The following is a 19,070-nucleotide window of genomic DNA, read 5'->3' on the forward strand; positions in this document are numbered from 1 at the left end:
GCGCCCACGGTTCTGGGCGGCAGTGCCGGTGTTCTGAGAAATAACCTGACCCTGAAAAACTCCCCGCCAGCCTGAGGGGTTAATGGCCCGGCATCGCCAGTAATGCTGTACGTCTGACCAGCAGCCGTGGTACGGACACTGGAAGACGCTCCACCTTGTGGACATCGGAGTGAGGCCTTAGGCCTATTGCACACGACCGTATGGCTTTTTCAGTGTTTTGCGGTCCGTTTTAAACGGATCCGTTGTTCCGTTTTTTGTTTCCGTTCCGTTTTTCCGTATGGCAAATACAGTATACAGTAATTTCATAGCAAAAATTGGGCTGGGCATAACATTTTCAATAGATGGATCTGCAAAAAACGGAATGGATACGGAAGACATACGGATGCACTTCCGTATGCATTCCGTTTTTTTTGCGGACCCATAGACTTTAATGGAGCCACGGAACGTGATTTGCGGCCAAATATAGGACATGTTCTATGTTAAAACGGAACGGAAAAACGGAAACGGAATGCATACGGAACACATTCCGTTTTTTTTGCGGACCCATTGAAATCAATGGTTCCGTATACGGACCGCAAAAAACGGCCAGTAAACGGGAAAAAAAAAACGGCCGTGTGAAAGAGGCCTTAATGCTTCCTGTAACAAGAAGTGCCCGAAGGACCCTCTGACTTCTTATGGGGTCTGTTGAGGTGTCCTCCAAATGTGAGTGAATCTGCGGCAGATACGTGAACATCTATAGAAGAGAATCTCATTTACCACCGCTATAGTGTGAATAGTGCCCCGTGTATATAATATACCGACCTATAGTGTGAACAGTGCCCTGTGTATATAATATACCGGCCTATAGTGTGAATAGTGCCCCGTGTATATAATATACCGCTGTATACCGACCTATAGTGTGAATAGTGCCCCGTGTATATAATATACTGGCCTATAGTGTGAATAGTGCCCCGTGTATATAATATACCGACCTATAGTGTGAATAGTGCCCCGTGTATATAATATACCGCCCTATAGTGTGAATAGTGCCCTGTGTATATAATATACCGACCTATAGTGTGAATAGAGCCCCGTGTATATAATATACCGCCCTATAGTGTGAATAGTGCCCTGTGTATATAATATACCGACCTATAGTGTGAACAGTGCCCTGTGTATATAATATACCGGCCTATAGTGTGAATAGAGCCCTGTGTATATAATATACCGACCTATAGTGTGAACGGAGCCCTGTGTATATAATATACCGGCCTATAGTGTGAACAGAGCCCCGTGTATATAATATACCGACCTATAGTGTGAATAGTGCCCCGTGTATATAATATACCGGCCTATAGTGTGAACAGAGCCCCGTGTATATAATATACCGGCCTATAGTGTGAATAGTGCCCCGTGTATATAATATACCGACCTATAGTGTGAACAGAGCCCTGTGTATATAATATACCGACCTATAGTGTGAATAGTGCCCCGTGTATATAATATACCGACCTATAGTGTGAACAGAGCCCTGTGTATATAATATACCGGCCTATAGTGCGAATAGTGCCCTGTGTATATAATATACCGGCCTATAGTGTGAACAGAACCCTGTGTATATAATATACCGGCCTATAGTGCGAATAGTGCCCTGTGTATATAATATACCGGCCTATAGTGTGAATAGTGCCCCGTGTATATAATATACCGGCCTATAGTGTGAACAGTGCCCTGTGTATATAATATACCGACCTATAGTGTGAACAGTGCCCCGTGTATATAATATACCGGCCTATAGTGTGAATAGTGCCCCGTGTATATAATATACCGACCTATAGTGTGAACAGTGCCCCGTGTATATAATATACCGACCTATAGTGTGAACAGTGCCCCGTGTATATAATATACCGCCCTATAGTGTGAATAGTGCCCCGTGTATATAATATACCGACCTATAGTGTGAACAGAGCCCTGTGTATATAATATACCGACCTATAGTGTGAATAGTGCCCCGTGTATATAATATACCGGCCTATAGTGTGAACAGTGCCCTGTGTATATAATATACCGACCTATAGTGTGAACAGAGCCCTGTGTATATAATATACCGACCTATAGTGTGAATAGTGCCCCGTGTATATAATATACCGGCCTATAGTGTGAACAGTGCCCCGTGTATATAATATACCGACCTATAGTGTGAACAGAGCCCTGTGTATATAATATACCGGCCTATAGTGTGAATAGTGCCCCGTGTATATAATATACCGACCTATAGTGTGAACAGTGCCCCGTGTATATAATATACCGACCTATAGTGCGAACAGAGCCCCGTGTATATAATATACCGACCTATAGTGTGAACAGAGCCCTGTGTATATAATATACCGACCTATAGTGTGAACAGTGCCCCGTGTATATAATATACCGCTGTATACCGGCCTATAGTGTGAACAGTGCCCCGTGTATATATAATATATGGCTGTATACCGGCCTATAGTGTGAATGTGTATATAATATACCGCCCTATAGTGTGAACAGTGCCCTGTGTATATAATATACCGACCTATAGTGTGAACAGAGCCCTGTGTATATAATATACCGACCTATAGTGTGAACAGTGCCCCGTGTATATAATATACCGCTGTATACCGGCCTATAGTGTGAATGTGTATATAATATACCGCCCTATAGTGTGAACAGTGCCCTGTGTATATAATATACCGACCTATAGTGTGAACAGTGCCCTGTGTATATAATATACCGCCCTATAGTGTGAACAGTGCCCTGTGTATATAATATACCGCCCTATAGTGTGAATAGTGCCCCGTGTATATAATATACCGCCCTATAGTGTGAATAGAGCCCCGTGTATATAATATACCGCCCTATAGTGTGAATAGTGCCCCGTGTATATAATATACCGCTGTATACCGGCCTATTGTGTGAACAGAGCCCTGTGTATATAATATACCGCTGTATACCGGCCTATTGTGTGAACAGAGCCCTGTGTATATAATATACCGCTGTATACCGACCTATAGTGTGAACAGTGCCCCGTGTATATAATATACCGCTGTATACCGGCCTATAGTGTGAATGTGTATATAATATACCGCCCTATAGTGTGAACAGTGCCCTGTGTATATAATATACCGACCTATAGTGTGAACAGTGCCCTGTGTATATAATATACCGCCCTATAGTGTGAACAGTGCCCTGTGTATATAATATACCGCCCTATAGTGTGAATAGTGCCCCGTGTATATAATATACCGCCCTATAGTGTGAATAGAGCCCCGTGTATATAATATACCGCCCTATAGTGTGAATAGTGCCCCGTGTATATAATATACCGCTGTATACCGGCCTATTGTGTGAACAGAGCCCTGTGTATATAATATACCGCTGTATACCGACCTATAGTGTGAACAGTGCCCCGTGTATATATAATATACGGCTGTATACCGGCCTATAGTGTGAATGTGTATATAATATACCGCCCTATAGTGTGAACAGTGCCCTGTACATGCCGACCCGGACTCAGCACCGTCTCCCCTCACCGCTCCCTCTCTCTCTCCAGCCGCGGTACTAGTGCGCATGCGTCTGGTCACCTCTGTTCACAGCCAACCTGTTTCCGGAAGTGACGTCACGGCGTCTCCCAGGGCAGCAGTGGCAGCGGCGGCGAGGGCCCATCATGGCGGCGGTGGAGAGGGCAGGAAGTCCCGGCGGCCGCTGACTCTCCCAGCCCGGGGGTCCCTCCGTCCTGTCCTGATTTCTTGTGTGACCGGAGGAGCTGTCAGAAGGGGGCTCCAGCCCTACATTAGGGGCCACTCCTCCTCAGAAGCTGTAGATCCCTTCCCTTTATAGAAGGGAGACCCCCCAGGGGCCTGAGGACCCCCAGGAACGGGGATGACCAAGGAAGTGACCGCGGGGACGAGACGTGTGTGTACTTTCCGGTGCTGCTAGGCCGGGGGCGCCCCCTATTGCACTTAACCCCTTGGTGACCTGACTGACTTAACCCTTTCATGACCCTGCCATAAGCCATGCCATGGCTGACCCTGGGAGCAGCCCCCCATGATCCCCAGCGCCCTGCCCCCGAGGAGCGTCTCTGCGGACCCCTGACATTTATGGTTTTTTGTGATGAAATCCTCAAACCACATCCTGCTCCATCTGTGACGGCCGAAGTTCCTCTTCTCAGCGACTTGACATGAGCGCTCGGAGGCGGTGAGGACCAGGGGAGCGCTCGGACGCGGTGAGGACCAGGGGAGCGCCACGGGACGCCAGCAAAGAGCCAAACGCACTGACTGGAAATTTTTTACATTTTTTCCCCGCAAATTGTTGGTTCATCCTATGGGTCAGCAGCCCGGAAAAGTGCTCGGGGACCAGAGGAGGCCCAGTCTGCCTGTCCTACCCTTCATTAAAGGGGCCGGGAAGAAGGAGGCCGCCAAACATGGCGGCCCACACTGCAACGTCTTCGTGGAGCACGGTAAGGGATGGCGTCTGCGACAGATCTATATACTTACATCATTTACAGTAAAATCCCTTTCATCAGTGGTGATGTAGGCGGAGCTTACCATGACAGGCATTTAATATTCACTTCCTGTCAGGATAAGCCCCGCCCCTATACGTCCCACAACCCGCCATCCCCTCTCCTGGCTTTTTTTCTATCACACCCCCCCATTCATTTCAGTACCGGGCACAACCCATGGACAGGAGTGGCGTTTTCTAACCGTTTTATATACGCGGCGCTGTGTGTGTCATGTCGCTACGTTTGCAGGGTCCTAGTCATCGCCTGGTTCCTCAGTTATTCTGCGGCCCTGGAAGGTAAGGCTGGGTCGGCGAGCGGATTTCTCCACCTCAAATCCACGTCATATTAAAGGGTCCGTGTACTTTCATTAATCTTTCAAAAGTTTAGATCAGTGGGGGTCCGATCCGGTTCTGGAGAGGTGGAACCTGCCCCTATCTGACATTGGCGGTCTGTCCTAGCAGTGTGCCATCGATGTGCCAGTTGGAGACCCCCCCCCCCCCCCTTTAAGGGTACGGCTACATGGGCAGCGTTCGCACATATCTGGGATCTGAAATCCACGTTGCGGATTTCACCCTTTCCAGTGCAGAGCGTGAAATCTGGGGCAAATCCGTCGGCGCTGTGTGAGATCCGCCCGGTACCGAGATCTGCTGCAGATTTTATGTACTGGAATCCACCGCTAGAATCTACATCAGTTCTGTCCTGGCTCGTCGCACTCAGCCGGGAACTGCCCGCTGGATCCGCATTGCCGGAATGAACTATAATGGGATCCAGCGGTCATCCGGCCGCAATCCGGCGAATGTGCAGAGAATCGGCCGGGCAAGTATCACTGCGCGGAGCGGTTTTTGTCCGTATGATTCCCGGCATCGTGTGCTGCAAGGCTGTGTCGGCGATGTGAAACAAACTGTCGGTGTAATACAGCCCTTAGGCTTATCTGACCAATATCCGTCCAATCAGACTAATAGCTGGTGTGTAATAGGCCACCTGACCAGTGATTGGTCAGATATCTGTCAGATAATCTTTCCATGTGATACAGCCCTTAGGTCTCATGCACACACTGCAGATTTGTATGCAGAAAATCGACCTGAGAAAAATTCTCATAAGGCTACATGCACACGAACGTTAGGGCTCCGTGCTGCGGACTGCAAATTGCGGTCCGCAATGCACGGGCACAGACTGTGGGGCAGCCGCATGCGGATCGTGGACCCATTCACTTGAATGGGGTCCACGATCTGCATCTGACGGTCCGCACTGCAAAAAAGTAGTGCATGCGCTACTTTTTTGTCTGTGCAGAGGCACTACGTAGTGCTTCCGTGGGGTTCCGATCCGTGTCGCCATTCCGCATCTCCGTGATTGCAGACCCATTCAAGTGAATGGAGCCGCATCCAAGCCACAAAAACTGCTGCTCACATACGGCCCAAAAGAACGGTCGTGTGCATGAGGCCTAATACAGTACCAGCAAAGTGCCTGGGATTTGCCGAATCTCATGTATACATTTCGGATCTTTGAGGTGCGGTGTGAGAATTTTAAAACTCGCGGCAGGTCAATTATTTTTGCGAATCCCCACCTTCTGGAGAGCGGTTTCCCCACAGAATTCAATGGGGCAGTAAACTGAAAATCTGCAGTAAACAAGGCAGACTTAGGCTACATGCACACGGCCGGTGCCCGTGTATTGCGGACCCGCTGTATGCCATGGGGGGCGCACGGTTGTGTGCATGTAGCCTAAGTCTGCCTTGTTTACTGCAGATTTTCAGTTTACTGCCCCATTGAATTCTGTGGGGAAACCGCTCTCCAGAAGGTGGGGATTCGCAAAAATAATTGACCTGCCGCGAGTTCTCACACCGCACCTCAAAGATCCGAAGTGTATACATGAGATTCGGCAAATCCCAGGCACTTTGCTGGTACTGTATTAGGCCTCATGCACACGACCGTTCTTTTGGTCCGTATCTGAGCAGCAGTTTTGGCGGCTTGGATGCGGCTCCATTCACTTCAATGGGGCCGCAAAAGATGCGGACAGCCCTCCGTGTGCTGTCCGCATCCGTTACTCCGTTCCGTGGCCCCGCAAAAAAATATAGCATGTCCCATTCTTGTCCGTTTTGCGGAGAAGAATAGGCAGTTATATCAATGACTGTCCGTGCTGTTCCACAAATTGCGGAACACACACGGACGCCATCCATGTTTTGCGGATCCGCAATTTGCGGACCGCAAAACACACCACGGTCGTGTGCATGAGGCCTTACACCGCGTTTTTTCGGCACGAATATCCACACTGAGAAACTGCACATAATCCATGTCGTGTGCACTTAGGGTCCATTCACACGTCCGTATGTGTTTTGCGGATCGGCAAAACACAGACAATGTGCATTCCGCATTTTGCGGACCGCACATCGCCGACACTCTCTCATAGAAAATGCCTTTTATTGTCCGCAATTGCAGACACGTTCTATTGCGGAAGCAGACAGCACATTCCAGCCCCAATGAAAATGAATGGGTCCGCACCTGTTCCGCAAAATTGCGGAACGGATGCGGACATGTGAATGGACCCTTAACCTGACGGGCTCCTTGTCAGTGAAGCATCAGATTGTGTAATGCCAGGTTTTGCAGCGTGTTCACACAGTGTATTTTTTTGCAGGCTGAATTTGGAGCGGATTCCGTACCGAAAGCCGCCGGCTGTGCAGAAACCACCTCCCGGGTTTCAGTGAGAGGCTGTGGTTTACGGCTGCAACCGTGCCAAGAAAGGACGTGTCGGGCAGCACAGCCTCGGTGTGGTCGCCCGGCGACTTTTTGGATCGGAACCAAATTCAGCCTGCTAAACTTGCTGTGTGAACGTCCCCCTAATGCATTTTGCATTGCAGTGGTTCAGCGTCGAGATCTCCGCTTGCTGTGTGTGTTCATTCTTTATCCTGAGGCTGATGACTTGTCCTGAACAAATAACTTTTCACAGCTGAGGGTTTGTTACCAGTCGAGACAATCCTCTGTGAGCTAAACCCTTCAGCAGCACACACCTGTCTCCCAGACTAACAGCTGTAACCTACACTGATACATTGTAACGAACTGCAGCTGTGATCATTACGGGTATACTCCTATATGACGCAGGGCCCTCAGATTTTGACGAGGCTGCAGAATGCTGCTTACTTCCAGAGGTGGTTTTGTCGGTAGCGGCACCAACATTCGCCCGGTGTTTTCCCGTTGCATGGGAGTTGGGGTTTCGGAAACCGCAGCTTTCGGCATGGAATCGGTGTGAGATCCAACAGATGGGTTTTAAGCCTCTGATCGTAAGCAAGAATTTTTTCATTCTGTGACAACAAGCAGAGATCTTGAAAATGGCAAGCTATTCAAGTATATTGCAGAAGTATGTATGGGTCCCGCTCATGGCTGTGTCATACCGATGGGTTGTGTCGCCTCCAGATTTTGCTGGGAGGTTAGGATATGTAAGGGTGACAGGTTCCATTGGATGACATGTTACAGAGGTAGAAGCTGCATGTAGAGGAGCCTATGTAATACATACCAGGTAGAGGCTCCAGGGCCCTACTTACAGGGGCCCCGGACTGTGAGCCATCAGTGAATCTCCCCACAGGGGATGCGTGCGGTCGCCCTATAAACCTGGCGGCGCCTCGTCCTTATTGGTCAGCGGTTATATTGTCTTTTTACTTCCTATAGATCAGCGGCGCCAGAAGTGTTCTGCAGCTGCTCCCCATACATAGGAATTGCTCCAACATGCTCCATTTCCTTCTATGGCAGTTCTAGGAAGGGCTAGAAAGTAGGCATGCTTGGAATTGTAGTTCAGCAACGTCCGGAGGTTGCTGAGCCGAGGGCCAAAGGGAAAGTCTAGGAGAGTGTCAGCTCACGTGCCCTGCACATACGCGAGTCCTGCTTGTGCAGTCTTGTGGGTCGTCCAGGTAACTTGTTGTGTCGGAGGACTAGTCGCCGCTGATCGCTCCGGTCTCGTATATATCGCAGTGTGGCCCCTGAGGGGCCAGTGTCCTGGATCCTCGGCTGATGGCCCCATATGTGCAGCGCTGATCTGATAGGGTCTCCACCTTAGCGGGAGAGGTGCGGCTCCGGCTTCCCAGGGCGACACTCCCTGCGGCTGCCCTAATAAATGTCACCGACATGAAGCTGCTGGCGTTATACGGTCATCGCCGCCACCGCTTCTGTGGATTATCGGACTTGTAGCCGCGCGTGCTGGACGTTTGAACCTGAAGTCGTCTGCGACAGGAATATCCGGGCAGAAGCGGCATCATTAACCCGGCCGCTGCGGAGAGAAAGATCATTCACTACGTAGATTTGTAATATATTATGTGTTACAATTCCTAACCATTCTCCAGATTTCTGCTTGCTGTCAGTGAATAAAAACATGCTTATTGCTATCTAGAACCTAAAGACCCGTGCTGTTCATGGTTTCCACACTAGTGCTTCATTTGTCACCGTGGTCGTGTGGAAACTCCTCTGCCAATTCCAGACTGATACATTGTAACAAACTATCAGATGTGTTTATTCCAGCTAGGATGGTCTAGACTGGATGAAACTGTTACAGACCCTCCGCTGTGAGTAGACGTTTTTGGTCAGGACTGGTTTTCCCTGGTCAACAAGAAAGTTCCTATTCAATGACAGTAAGCAGAGATCTTCGAAATTGCGCACAATTATTTTTTTTTCTTACTGGTAGCAGCGATTTTAAAGCCTCATTTACACAACAGTTTTTTTCGTCTGCATCTGATCCGCATTTTTTTTGCAGATCATATGCGGACCTATTCACTTCAACCAGGCCGCAAAAAACGTGCTGTCCGCATCCGTAAATTTCTTTCCGCACTCCCCCCCAAAAAAGATAAAACATGTCCTATTCTTGTCCGTTTTGCAGACAAGGATGTGTATTGTTACAATGGATGTCACACGGACGCCGACCGTGTATTTGGCGGATCTTTATTTTTTTTACGGACTGCAAAATACATATGGTCGGGTGAATGTACCCTAAGGGCGTGCCCTGCTTCTCCACCATATGACCCTCGCTCTCAGGGACCGGTCAGTTAGTTATCCTTCGTCCTGTGGGTAGGGGGTGACTTTCTGACTTGGCACAACCCCTTTAAGGGGCAATGGCTTTGTTTGCGGATCGTCCCCTGAAGGCGTTGTCCAGGATTTCTGCTTTCTTCCAGAGTAGAAGGTTGTGTGCAGCATAGCCGCTCAGTCCGGAGGGAGCTGCAGTACCAAGGACAGCCTTTGGGCAGGTGTGGCGCTGTTTTTGGAAGAGAGTAGCCATGTTTTTCCAGTAGCTCACAGCCCCTTTAAATGGCGCTGCCGCTCTATAAACGCTTCTATTCTACAGGGGAGTCTTCAGTTGGAGTTGTTATCCTCCCTCTCGGTAAATCACACACTTTAATGCTGAATTTGCAGTATTTCTTCGCATTAAAACGATTTCATTTTCTCGTAAACGTCGCTGGGACTCGCGATTGCATTTTAAGGCTTTTGCTTCTCGACGGTTTTAATTATTTTCCTTTTCAAACTGAGGGAAATCGGTGTTAACATGATTTATGTGACCTGAAAAGCGCTGCCATGTTGAGACGGCTCCCACAGCCCTCGGAGGGTTAAAGCAGGCGGCGGCAGAAGTGATCCTCGAGCTGCTTTCTTCAGCGTTTCTGGTTTGGGCACTTTTTTTTTCCAGAATATTTGAAATGTCTTTATTTTTTTTGCAGCAATTTGACACTTAAAGATCCCTGCATCGATCGAGCGGCGCGATCGTCCGCCCTCATTACTGGCGACGTGTAAAGGCCGGCGATGTTCGTTCGTCACGAAATGCGTCCCCGCGACCCGTTACATGTCCATCGATTGAGATATGGAAGCCTTTGACCTGTTTTTCTCCCGTGCACAAAAGAGTATTGGATTTTACAAAGAAAGAGATGTTGATGTAAACAAGGCGGCAGCGGCGGCCGGCGCTCCGGGAACGCTCCATTGACAGCATGACAGCGGCGGGAGTCGATCGGATATGGATTTTCAGTCTGCTCCTCCGGAGGAGTTAATTAGGTGCCGTAATTGCACGTCTGCCGCACCCGAACTGACATCTGAATGGACTGCGTGAGCTTAAATACGAGGGGCTCATGCTGCACCCGGTCATTGTGGCATCGACCCCCTAATCAACCCTGAAAGTGGCCTTCAAACACTGGTGCAGTTTAGATTTTGAAATAACGGATGAGCGTCAAATTCAGGAATTGTCCATTACGATGGAACTGTAGTTTACGGATATTTTTTTTTTTTTTTTATGAAGGAGACAGAAGCGACGACAACAAAACGTGTCATTAGTAATAATCATAGGATGCGAAACTGAGCGAAAAAGTCTGTTATCAGGGGAGAGGATGACTGTAGGACAGGAGAATACAGTCTATTGCTACCTGTTATCAGCCATTTCAGGGTAGAGGATGACTGTAGGACAGGAGAATACAGTCTATTGCCCTCTGTTATCAGCCATTTCACGGAAGAGGATGACTGTAGGAGAGGAGAATACAGTCTATTGCCCTCTGTTATCAGCCATTTCAGGGGAGAGGATGACTGTAGGAGAGGAGAATACAGTCTATTGCCCCCTGTTATCAGCCATTTCAGGGCAGAGGATGACTGTAGGACAGGAGAATACAGTCTATTGCTCCCTGTTATCAGCCATTTCAGAGGAGAGGATGACTGTAGGACAGGAGAATACAGTCTATTGCTCTCTGTTATCAGCCATTTCAGGGGAGAGGATGACTGTAGGACAGGAGAATACAGTCTATTGCCCCCTGTTATCAGCCATTTCAGGGGAGAGGATGACTGTAGGACAGGAGAATACAGTCTATTGCCCCCTGTTATCAGCCATTTCAGGGGAGAGGATGACTGTAGGACAGGAGAATACAGTCTATTGCTCTCTGTTATCAGCCATTTCAGGGGAGAGGATGACTGTAGGACAGGAGAATACAGTCTATTGCCCCCTGTTATCAGACATTTCAGGGGAGAGGATGACTGTAGGACAGGAGAATACAGTCTATTGCCCCCTGTTATCAGACATTTCAGGGGAGAGGATGACTGTAGGACAGGAGAATACAGTCTATTGCCCCCTGTTATCAGCCATTTCAGGGGAGAGGATGACTGTAGGACAGGAGAATACAGTCTATTGCCCCCTGTTATCAGCCATTTCAGGGGAGAGGATGACTGTAGGACAGGAGAATACAGTCTATTGCCCCCTGTTATCAGCCATTTCAGGGGAGAGGATGACTGTAGGACAGGAGAATACAGTCTATTGCTCTCTGTTATCAGCCATTTCAGGGGAGAGGATGACTGTAGGACAGGAGAATACAGTCTATTGCCCCCTGTTATCAGCCATTTCAGGGGGAGGATGACTGTAGGACAGGAGAATACAGTCTATTGCTCCCTGTTATCAGCCATTTCAGGGGAGAGGATGACTGTAGGACAGGAGAATACAGTCTATTGCCCCCTGTTATCGGCCATTTCAGAGGAGAGGATGACTGTAGGACAGGAGAATACAGTCTATTGCCCCCTGTTATCAGCCATTTCGGGGGAGAGGATGACTGTAGGACAGGAGAATACAGTCTATTGCCCCCTGTTATCAGCCATTTCAGGGGGAGGATGACTGTAGGACAGGAGAATACAATCTATTGCCTCCTGTTATCAGCCATTTCAGGGGAGAGGATGACTGTAGGACAGGAGAATACAGTCTATTGCCCCCTGTTATCAGCCATTTCAGGGGAGAGGATGACTGTAGGACAGGAGAATACAATCTATTGCTCCCTGTTATCAGCCATTTCAGGGGAGAGGATGACTGTAGGACAGGAGAATACAGTCTATTGCTCCCTGTTATCAGCCATTTCAGAGGAGAGGATGACTGTAGGACAGGAGAATACAGTCTATTGCCCCCTGTTATCAGCCATTTCAGGGGAGAGGATGACTGTAGGACAGGAGAATACAGTCTATTGCCCCCTGTTATCAGCCATTTCAGGGGAGAGGATGACTGTAGGACAGGAGAATACAGTCTATTGCTCCCTGTTATCAGCCATTTCAGGGAGAGGATGACTGTAGGACAGGAGAATACAGTCTATTGCTCCCTGTTATCAGCCATTTCAGGGGAGAGGATGACTGTAGGACAGGAGAATACAGTCTATTGCCCCCTGTTATCAGCCATTTCAGGGGAGAGGATGACTGTAGGACAGGAGAATACAATCTATTGCCCCCTGTTATCAGCCATTTCAGGGGAGAGGATGACTGTAGGACAGGAGAATACAGTCTATTGCTCCCTGTTATCAGCCATTTCAGAGGAGAGGATGACTGTAGGACAGGAGAATACAATCTATTGCTCCCTGTTATCAGCCATTTCAGGGGAGAGGATGACTGTAGGACAGGAGAATACAGTCTATTGCCCCCTGTTATCAGCCATTTCAGGGGAGAGGATGACTGTAGGACAGGAGAATACAATCTATTGCTCCCTGTTATCAGCCATTTCAGGGGAGAGGATGACTGTAGGACAGGAGAATACAATCTATTGTCCTCTGTTATCAGCCATTTCAGGCAAAACTATGCTGTCACACTGTAACGCGCCTGCAGCTACAATATGCTGGAAGGAATTGTGGTTCACCCTGTGGGCTTTTAGCCCCCCCCCCCCCTTCACATCTGTAGGACTTTATACCAGCTTGGTTATGCAATCAGATTAAATACCGTGTTATAGGTCTGCTGCCCACAATAAAACGTGAAAATGCCAGGGAGCGCGCCTAATTACCTTATCCGGGCAACACTATGAATGTCTATAGTCGACTCGTCCCTCTGAGACCGTCTCGCTGGCAGCTCTTCGCGCTCACAGTTCTGAACCTTGAATAGCGGCGGACGCGATAATCTTTATTAAATGGCACAGGTCAAATAAAACAAATGGCGCGGGGTGGGGGAGGGATGACAATTGCTTCCTAATACGAGAAGCCATATTGGAGGCAACCTGCTGTTCTATGCAGGGCTTTCTCAAGATCAGAGAGGAAAGGGTTACTGCCATGTGGGATGTTGGTGGGCGCACTCATGGTGGCATCTTATGTGCCCAGCGTTACATGTTAGCTTTGAAAAGTGGTCCGATGCCTGGGATTGCAGCTGCGGGGGGGGGAGGGGGGGGGAGCTGGGAACAAGGGGACTGTTCCTCCCTGAATAGGTGCAGGTCCCATATCTGGAACTCTCACATACCATAGCATATGCTCTAAATGGGGAATACCCCTTTAAGGCCTATTTGGGATGAGCATAGTGCATCCATTGACCCCTCCTCTGCATTTCTCTATGCGAGGTCCTGATGGTGCTTCCATAATATGAGCCCTAAGATGTGGTCAGCGCTATAGCCATCTGAAATATGAAACGTAGGGGATCCGTCCCCGTGCCCTGGCTGCCATCTTCCTCTCCATGGCAGTACAGTGTGTGACCTTACACCGAGTGCAGGTAAAGGGTGACGACTGCTTATTATTCCGGAGTTCCCCCATCAGAATGTCGTCTTTCTGTGTAATAAACCTTTTACGTGCAGCGAGCGTAACGGTAGCGCAATTTCTTGTAATGCAGTGTAAAAGATGGTTAAATACCCTGAGATTAAGTAAATCCGGCTGCGTTACACTGACAGTCCAGTCAGTGACCACAGCGGGCAGCCCTATGTATGGTGGAGGCCCAGGACTGCTTCCCAAGGAAGTCCTTACCGAAGAGCCTGTGTGAATATACACCAGAAAGATGAGAGCAACGCGTCAGACACGTTATAGGAGACCGGGGGCCTGGAAATAAACCTGCCCGCTGTTCCCATATTTCTTGCTAGGGTAACAATGAGGGGGTTCCTAACATTAAAGGGGTCAGCCCCCTCCAGAGCTGCACTCACTATTCTGCTGGTGCAGTCACTGTGTACATACATTACTTATCCTGTACTGATCCTGAGTTACATCCTGTATTATACCCCAGAGCTGCACTCACTATTCTGCTGGTGCAGTCACTGTGTACATACATTACTTATCCTGTACTGATCCTGAGTTACATCCTGTATTATACCCCAGAGCTGCACTCACTATTCTGCTGGTGCAGTCACTGTGTACATACATTACTGATCCTGAGTTACATCCTGTATTATACCCCAGAGCTGCACTCACTATTCTGCTGGTGCAGTCACTGTGTACATACATTACTTATCCTGTACTGATCCTGAGTTACATCCTGTATTATACCCCAGAGCTGCACTCACTATCCTGCTGGTGGAGTCACTGTGTATATACATTACTTATCCTGTACTGTTCCTGAGTTACATCCTGCATTATACTCCAGAGCTGCACTCACTATTCTGCTGGTGGAGTCACTGTGTACATACATTACTTATCCTGTACTGACCCCGAGTTACATCCTGTATTATACTCCAGAGCTGCGCTCACTATTCTGCTGGTGCAGTCACTGTGTACATACATTACTTATTCTGTACTGATCCTGAGTTACATCCTGTATTATACTCCAGAGCTGCACTCACTATTCTGCTGGTGCAGTCACTGTGTACATACATTACTTATCCTGTACTGATCCTGAGTTACATCCTGTATTATACTCCAGAGCTGCACTCACTATTCTGCTGGTGCAGTCACTGTGTACATACATTACTTATCCTGTACTGATCCTGAGTTACAACCTGTATTATACTCCAGAGCTGCACTCACTATTCTGCTGGTGCAGTCACTGTGTACATACATTACTTATCCTGTACTGATCCTGAGTTACATCCTGTATTATACTCCAGAGCTGCACTCACTATTCTGCCGGTGCAGTCACTGTGTACATACATTACTTATCCTGTACTGATCCTGAGTTACATCCTGTATTATCCTCCAGAGCTGCACTCATTATTCTGCTGGTGCAGTCACTGTGTACATACATTACTTATCCTGTACTGATCCTGAGTTACATCCTGTATTATACTCCAGAGCTGCACTCACTATTCTGCTGGTGCAGTCACTGTGTACATACATTACTTATCCTGTACTGATCCTGAGTTACATCCTGTATTATGCTCCAGAGCTGCACTCACTATTCTGCTGGTGGAGTCACTGTGCACATACATTACTTATCCTGTACTGATCCTGAGTTACATCCTGTATTATACTCCAGAGCTGCACTCATTATTCTGCTGGTGCAGTCACTGTGTACATACATTACTTATCCTGTACTGATCCTGAGTTACATCCTGTATTATACTCCAGAGCTGCACTCACTATTCTGCTGGTGCAGTCACTGTGTACATACATTACTTATCCTGTACTGATCCTGAGTTACATCCTGTATTATACTCCAGAGCTGCACTCACTATTCTGCTGGTGTAAACCCCCTAGTTCTTCAGCACTGTGCAGATATTTCGGTTGGTTCTAGGGGGGACGCTGTATTTTCTCCGTTCTTTTGTATTTCCGGCTCCTGCCCATGTAACTGTGTGACAAGGTGAGTGATTTGGCGGCTTTGTTCCGGTTCTCGGCGGTGGATCCATCAGCAGTGCGGCATTAATCACATAGACGCTATTTATATGTAAATTAGATAACTGGAGTGCGGATACGATCTTTCCCAATATTTTGTTTTTTCATATGAAATCTCTGACTTCTTTTAGACAAAAAAATATCATCGCGGTGTGAAGTGCGTGCGCTGCGCTCCTATCCCTGCAGTATATTTCGGTCGGGCTCACACTCAGTGCAGTATTTCTGGGTCTGCAATCATTTATCCCGTTCCATTTTCTGTGCAAGTTATGTATTCTCATTGATATCTGCTTAGATAAGCAAGCCCTGCTGCAGTGTAAAGCATGGAAGACAGGACAATCGGATTACAGGCGTCGTGTACAATGCTGAGCCAGGAAGAAAGCGCATTTACCATTCCGGCAGCGACGTCTCCAGCAGGGTGAACGCCATTACTCCCCCGCCCCCCTCGCCGGTGTGAGAGGTTCTCCTGCCAGCTGAACAGATGGTAATAGCACGTCCCTTCACCTGATGGCAAGGCAGCCGCCAAAATATGGCGCATAACCCCCCTCCCCCGCTGATGATGAGCGGCATCTACCACAGCCGCTGAATACTGAGCTGACGGGATCCCTGATTATCAGACTTTCTGGACTATCGGATGTCACCGTATCGTCTGTCCGATCCTTTGTGTCCCCAAAGGGCCACGGAGTCAAAATACCCGCTGCCAAACTGTGTGGTGTTATCAAGGTAAAGCGTTTCGACAGACGTTTAGTGGATACACGTGAGCGGGCCGTAAGCCCCTATCAGTGTGCCCATTCCCTGACAGCAAGCAGAGATCTTGCAAACCAAATGTAGATCGAGAAGTTTCAGAACTTTTTCGGTTTCAAGAGACCGTTGGAGCCTGTGGAGATGATGCAGGCCTAGCACGCTAATCCGGCTCTGCTACATCTGTTGTGCCGCCATCCGCCCGTCGTCACCCCCACCACACCTTCATTTAGGTCTTACTGTTTTTAATCTTTGTGTCATGATAAATTGGACGATTCCTCGCTCGTCCCTTGTGACTGCAGGGGAGTGAAGGAGTTAATAGCGCAGCGCTGACCTCATCTCGTTCCTCATAGTCGCCGCCATTCGCACATCAGTGATGAATCCTCATTCGTTCATCGTCTGATTATTACCATCGAGTCCACACCGAGGATGATGGGGGAGTTGTACTAGATCAGGACACCATGGCCGCCTTCCTCCGGGTACAGCGACATTCCTGTCCACCCATCTGCGATACCAGACACGGCCATAGGCAAGAGAGGCGCTGTTTCTGGAAGAAATAATGAGAAGAATACATAAGTTAACTCCTTAGTGACCGCTAATGCGCAGTTTTCTGGCAGTTTATCTTTTTACGAAAATGGTAAAACACGATTGTCGAAGATGCAAAAGTTGTAGCTGTTTTGACCAGCTTCCCCTGATGCATCCAGGGCAAGGGTTAAAGGTCCTTGGTCACCTGATCATCTGTTTCCCTGATCAGTTAGGGAGCTGTCATGGCGGCCGGCCCCTGTATATCTATAGGTGATTGCAGGCTCTTCTCTGTACTCCAGCCTCTCTGCCGCCTCTAGGGGGAGCTGTCATGGCGGCCAGCCCCTGTATATCCATAGGTGATTGCAGGCTCTTCTCTGTACTCCAGCCTCTCTGCCGCCTCTAGGGGGCGCTGTCATGGCGGCCAGCCCCTGTATATCCATAGGTGATTGCAGGCTCTTCTCCTCTGTACTCCAGCCTCTCTGCTGCCTCTAGGGGGAGCTGTCATGGCGGCCGGCCCCTGTAGATCTATAGGTGATTGCAGGCTCTTCTCTGTACTCCAGCCTCTCTGCCGCCTCTAGGGGGCGCTGTCATGGCGGCCGTCCCCTGTATATCTATAGGTGATTGCAGGCTCTTCTCCTCTGTACTCCAGCCTCTCTGCTGCCTCTAGGGGGAGCTGTCATGGCGGCCAGCCCCTGTATATCCATAGGTGATTGCAGGCTCTTCTCTGTACTCCAGCCTCTCTGCTGCCTCTAGGGGGCGCTGTCATGGCGGCCGGCCCCTGTATATCTATAGGTGATTGCAGGCTCTGCTCCTCTGTACTCCAGCCTCTCTGCCGTCTCCAGGGGGCGCTGTCATGGCGGCCGGCCCCTGTATATCTATAGGTGATTGCAGGCTCTGCTCCTCTGTACTCCAGCCTCTCTGCCGCCTCTAGGGGGCGCTGTCATGGCGGCCGACCCCTGTGTATCTATAGGTGATTGTTTGTTTTTTTTAACCCCTTTTTGGAGCTGTAGAACTTCTCTTTAGAGACTTGCATTGCAGTTATATCAGTCATTAATGGGTTAAACCCAGCGTCCCTTAGACCAGGGATCAGCACTCCAACTGCTGTGAAACTACAACTCCCATAATGCAAACATACTCGGCTATTCTCACAGCTCCCCTAGAAGTGAATAGAGCATTCTGGGAGTTGTAGTGTCAGAACATCTGGAGCACCGCAGGTCGCGGATCCCTGCCTTAGATTCTGAATAACATTAAACCGGCACTGACCAGGGGTGACCTTCCCTAACGCCGTCTAACTTGCTGTGCCTGTGTGTCAGTCCACACTGCAGCTCTGGCGTTCTGTTCAGATGAATAGGAGAGCATGCAGTACCTAGATGACAAGGTCTCGATCGGCTAGGATTCTAGACCACTAAATGGCAGAATACATGTAGGTGGTGCGTGCGCCTCCACCCCTGGCCACTAGAGGCACTCTTCTATTAGATTTGCTGGAAGTAACCATGGGTTTTGGGGACATTCCCTTAGCCTGCACCCCCCCGTACCTGTCCTTGTGTCCCCCTGCCCTTGTTTGACTCTCGCTGTGACATCTCGTCTCGTGGACCAGATTGCTATTCCTTGTCTGCAGGATCCATCTGTGGTCACATCATGCCGCCATCAATATTTCATGCCACGTCTGCTCCGCGTCCTTCTTCAGCAGAGGCTTCGCCTTGGTTTGACCTCGGTGCTTCTGTCTTCTGCATCGTTTATCTTGCCGATTACAGTCACAGCATTAGTGGCCGGGTGTCATAGAAATATATTACTGTTCATCCTGAGCTGCCTGCTTCATG

General features: G+C 48.9%; 1 protein-coding gene across 1 annotated transcript in view; it reads left to right on the plus strand.

Annotated features, from left to right (window-relative positions):
- Positions 1–3,638: 3,638 nt before the first annotated feature.
- Positions 3,639–19,070, plus strand: part of ABL1 (ABL proto-oncogene 1, non-receptor tyrosine kinase) — a 72,275-nt gene continuing 56,843 nt past the window's right edge. The window contains exon 1 of the mRNA XM_040442001.1: positions 3,639–4,468. Within this exon, the coding sequence (XP_040297935.1) occupies positions 4,333–4,468 (136 nt within the window). The 5' untranslated portion in view covers positions 3,639–4,332. The remainder of the gene's footprint in view (positions 4,469–19,070) is intronic.

Source organism: Bufo bufo, chromosome 8 (genome assembly GCF_905171765.1).
Source record: "Bufo bufo chromosome 8, aBufBuf1.1, whole genome shotgun sequence".
NCBI lineage: Eukaryota > Metazoa > Chordata > Amphibia > Anura > Bufonidae > Bufo > Bufo bufo.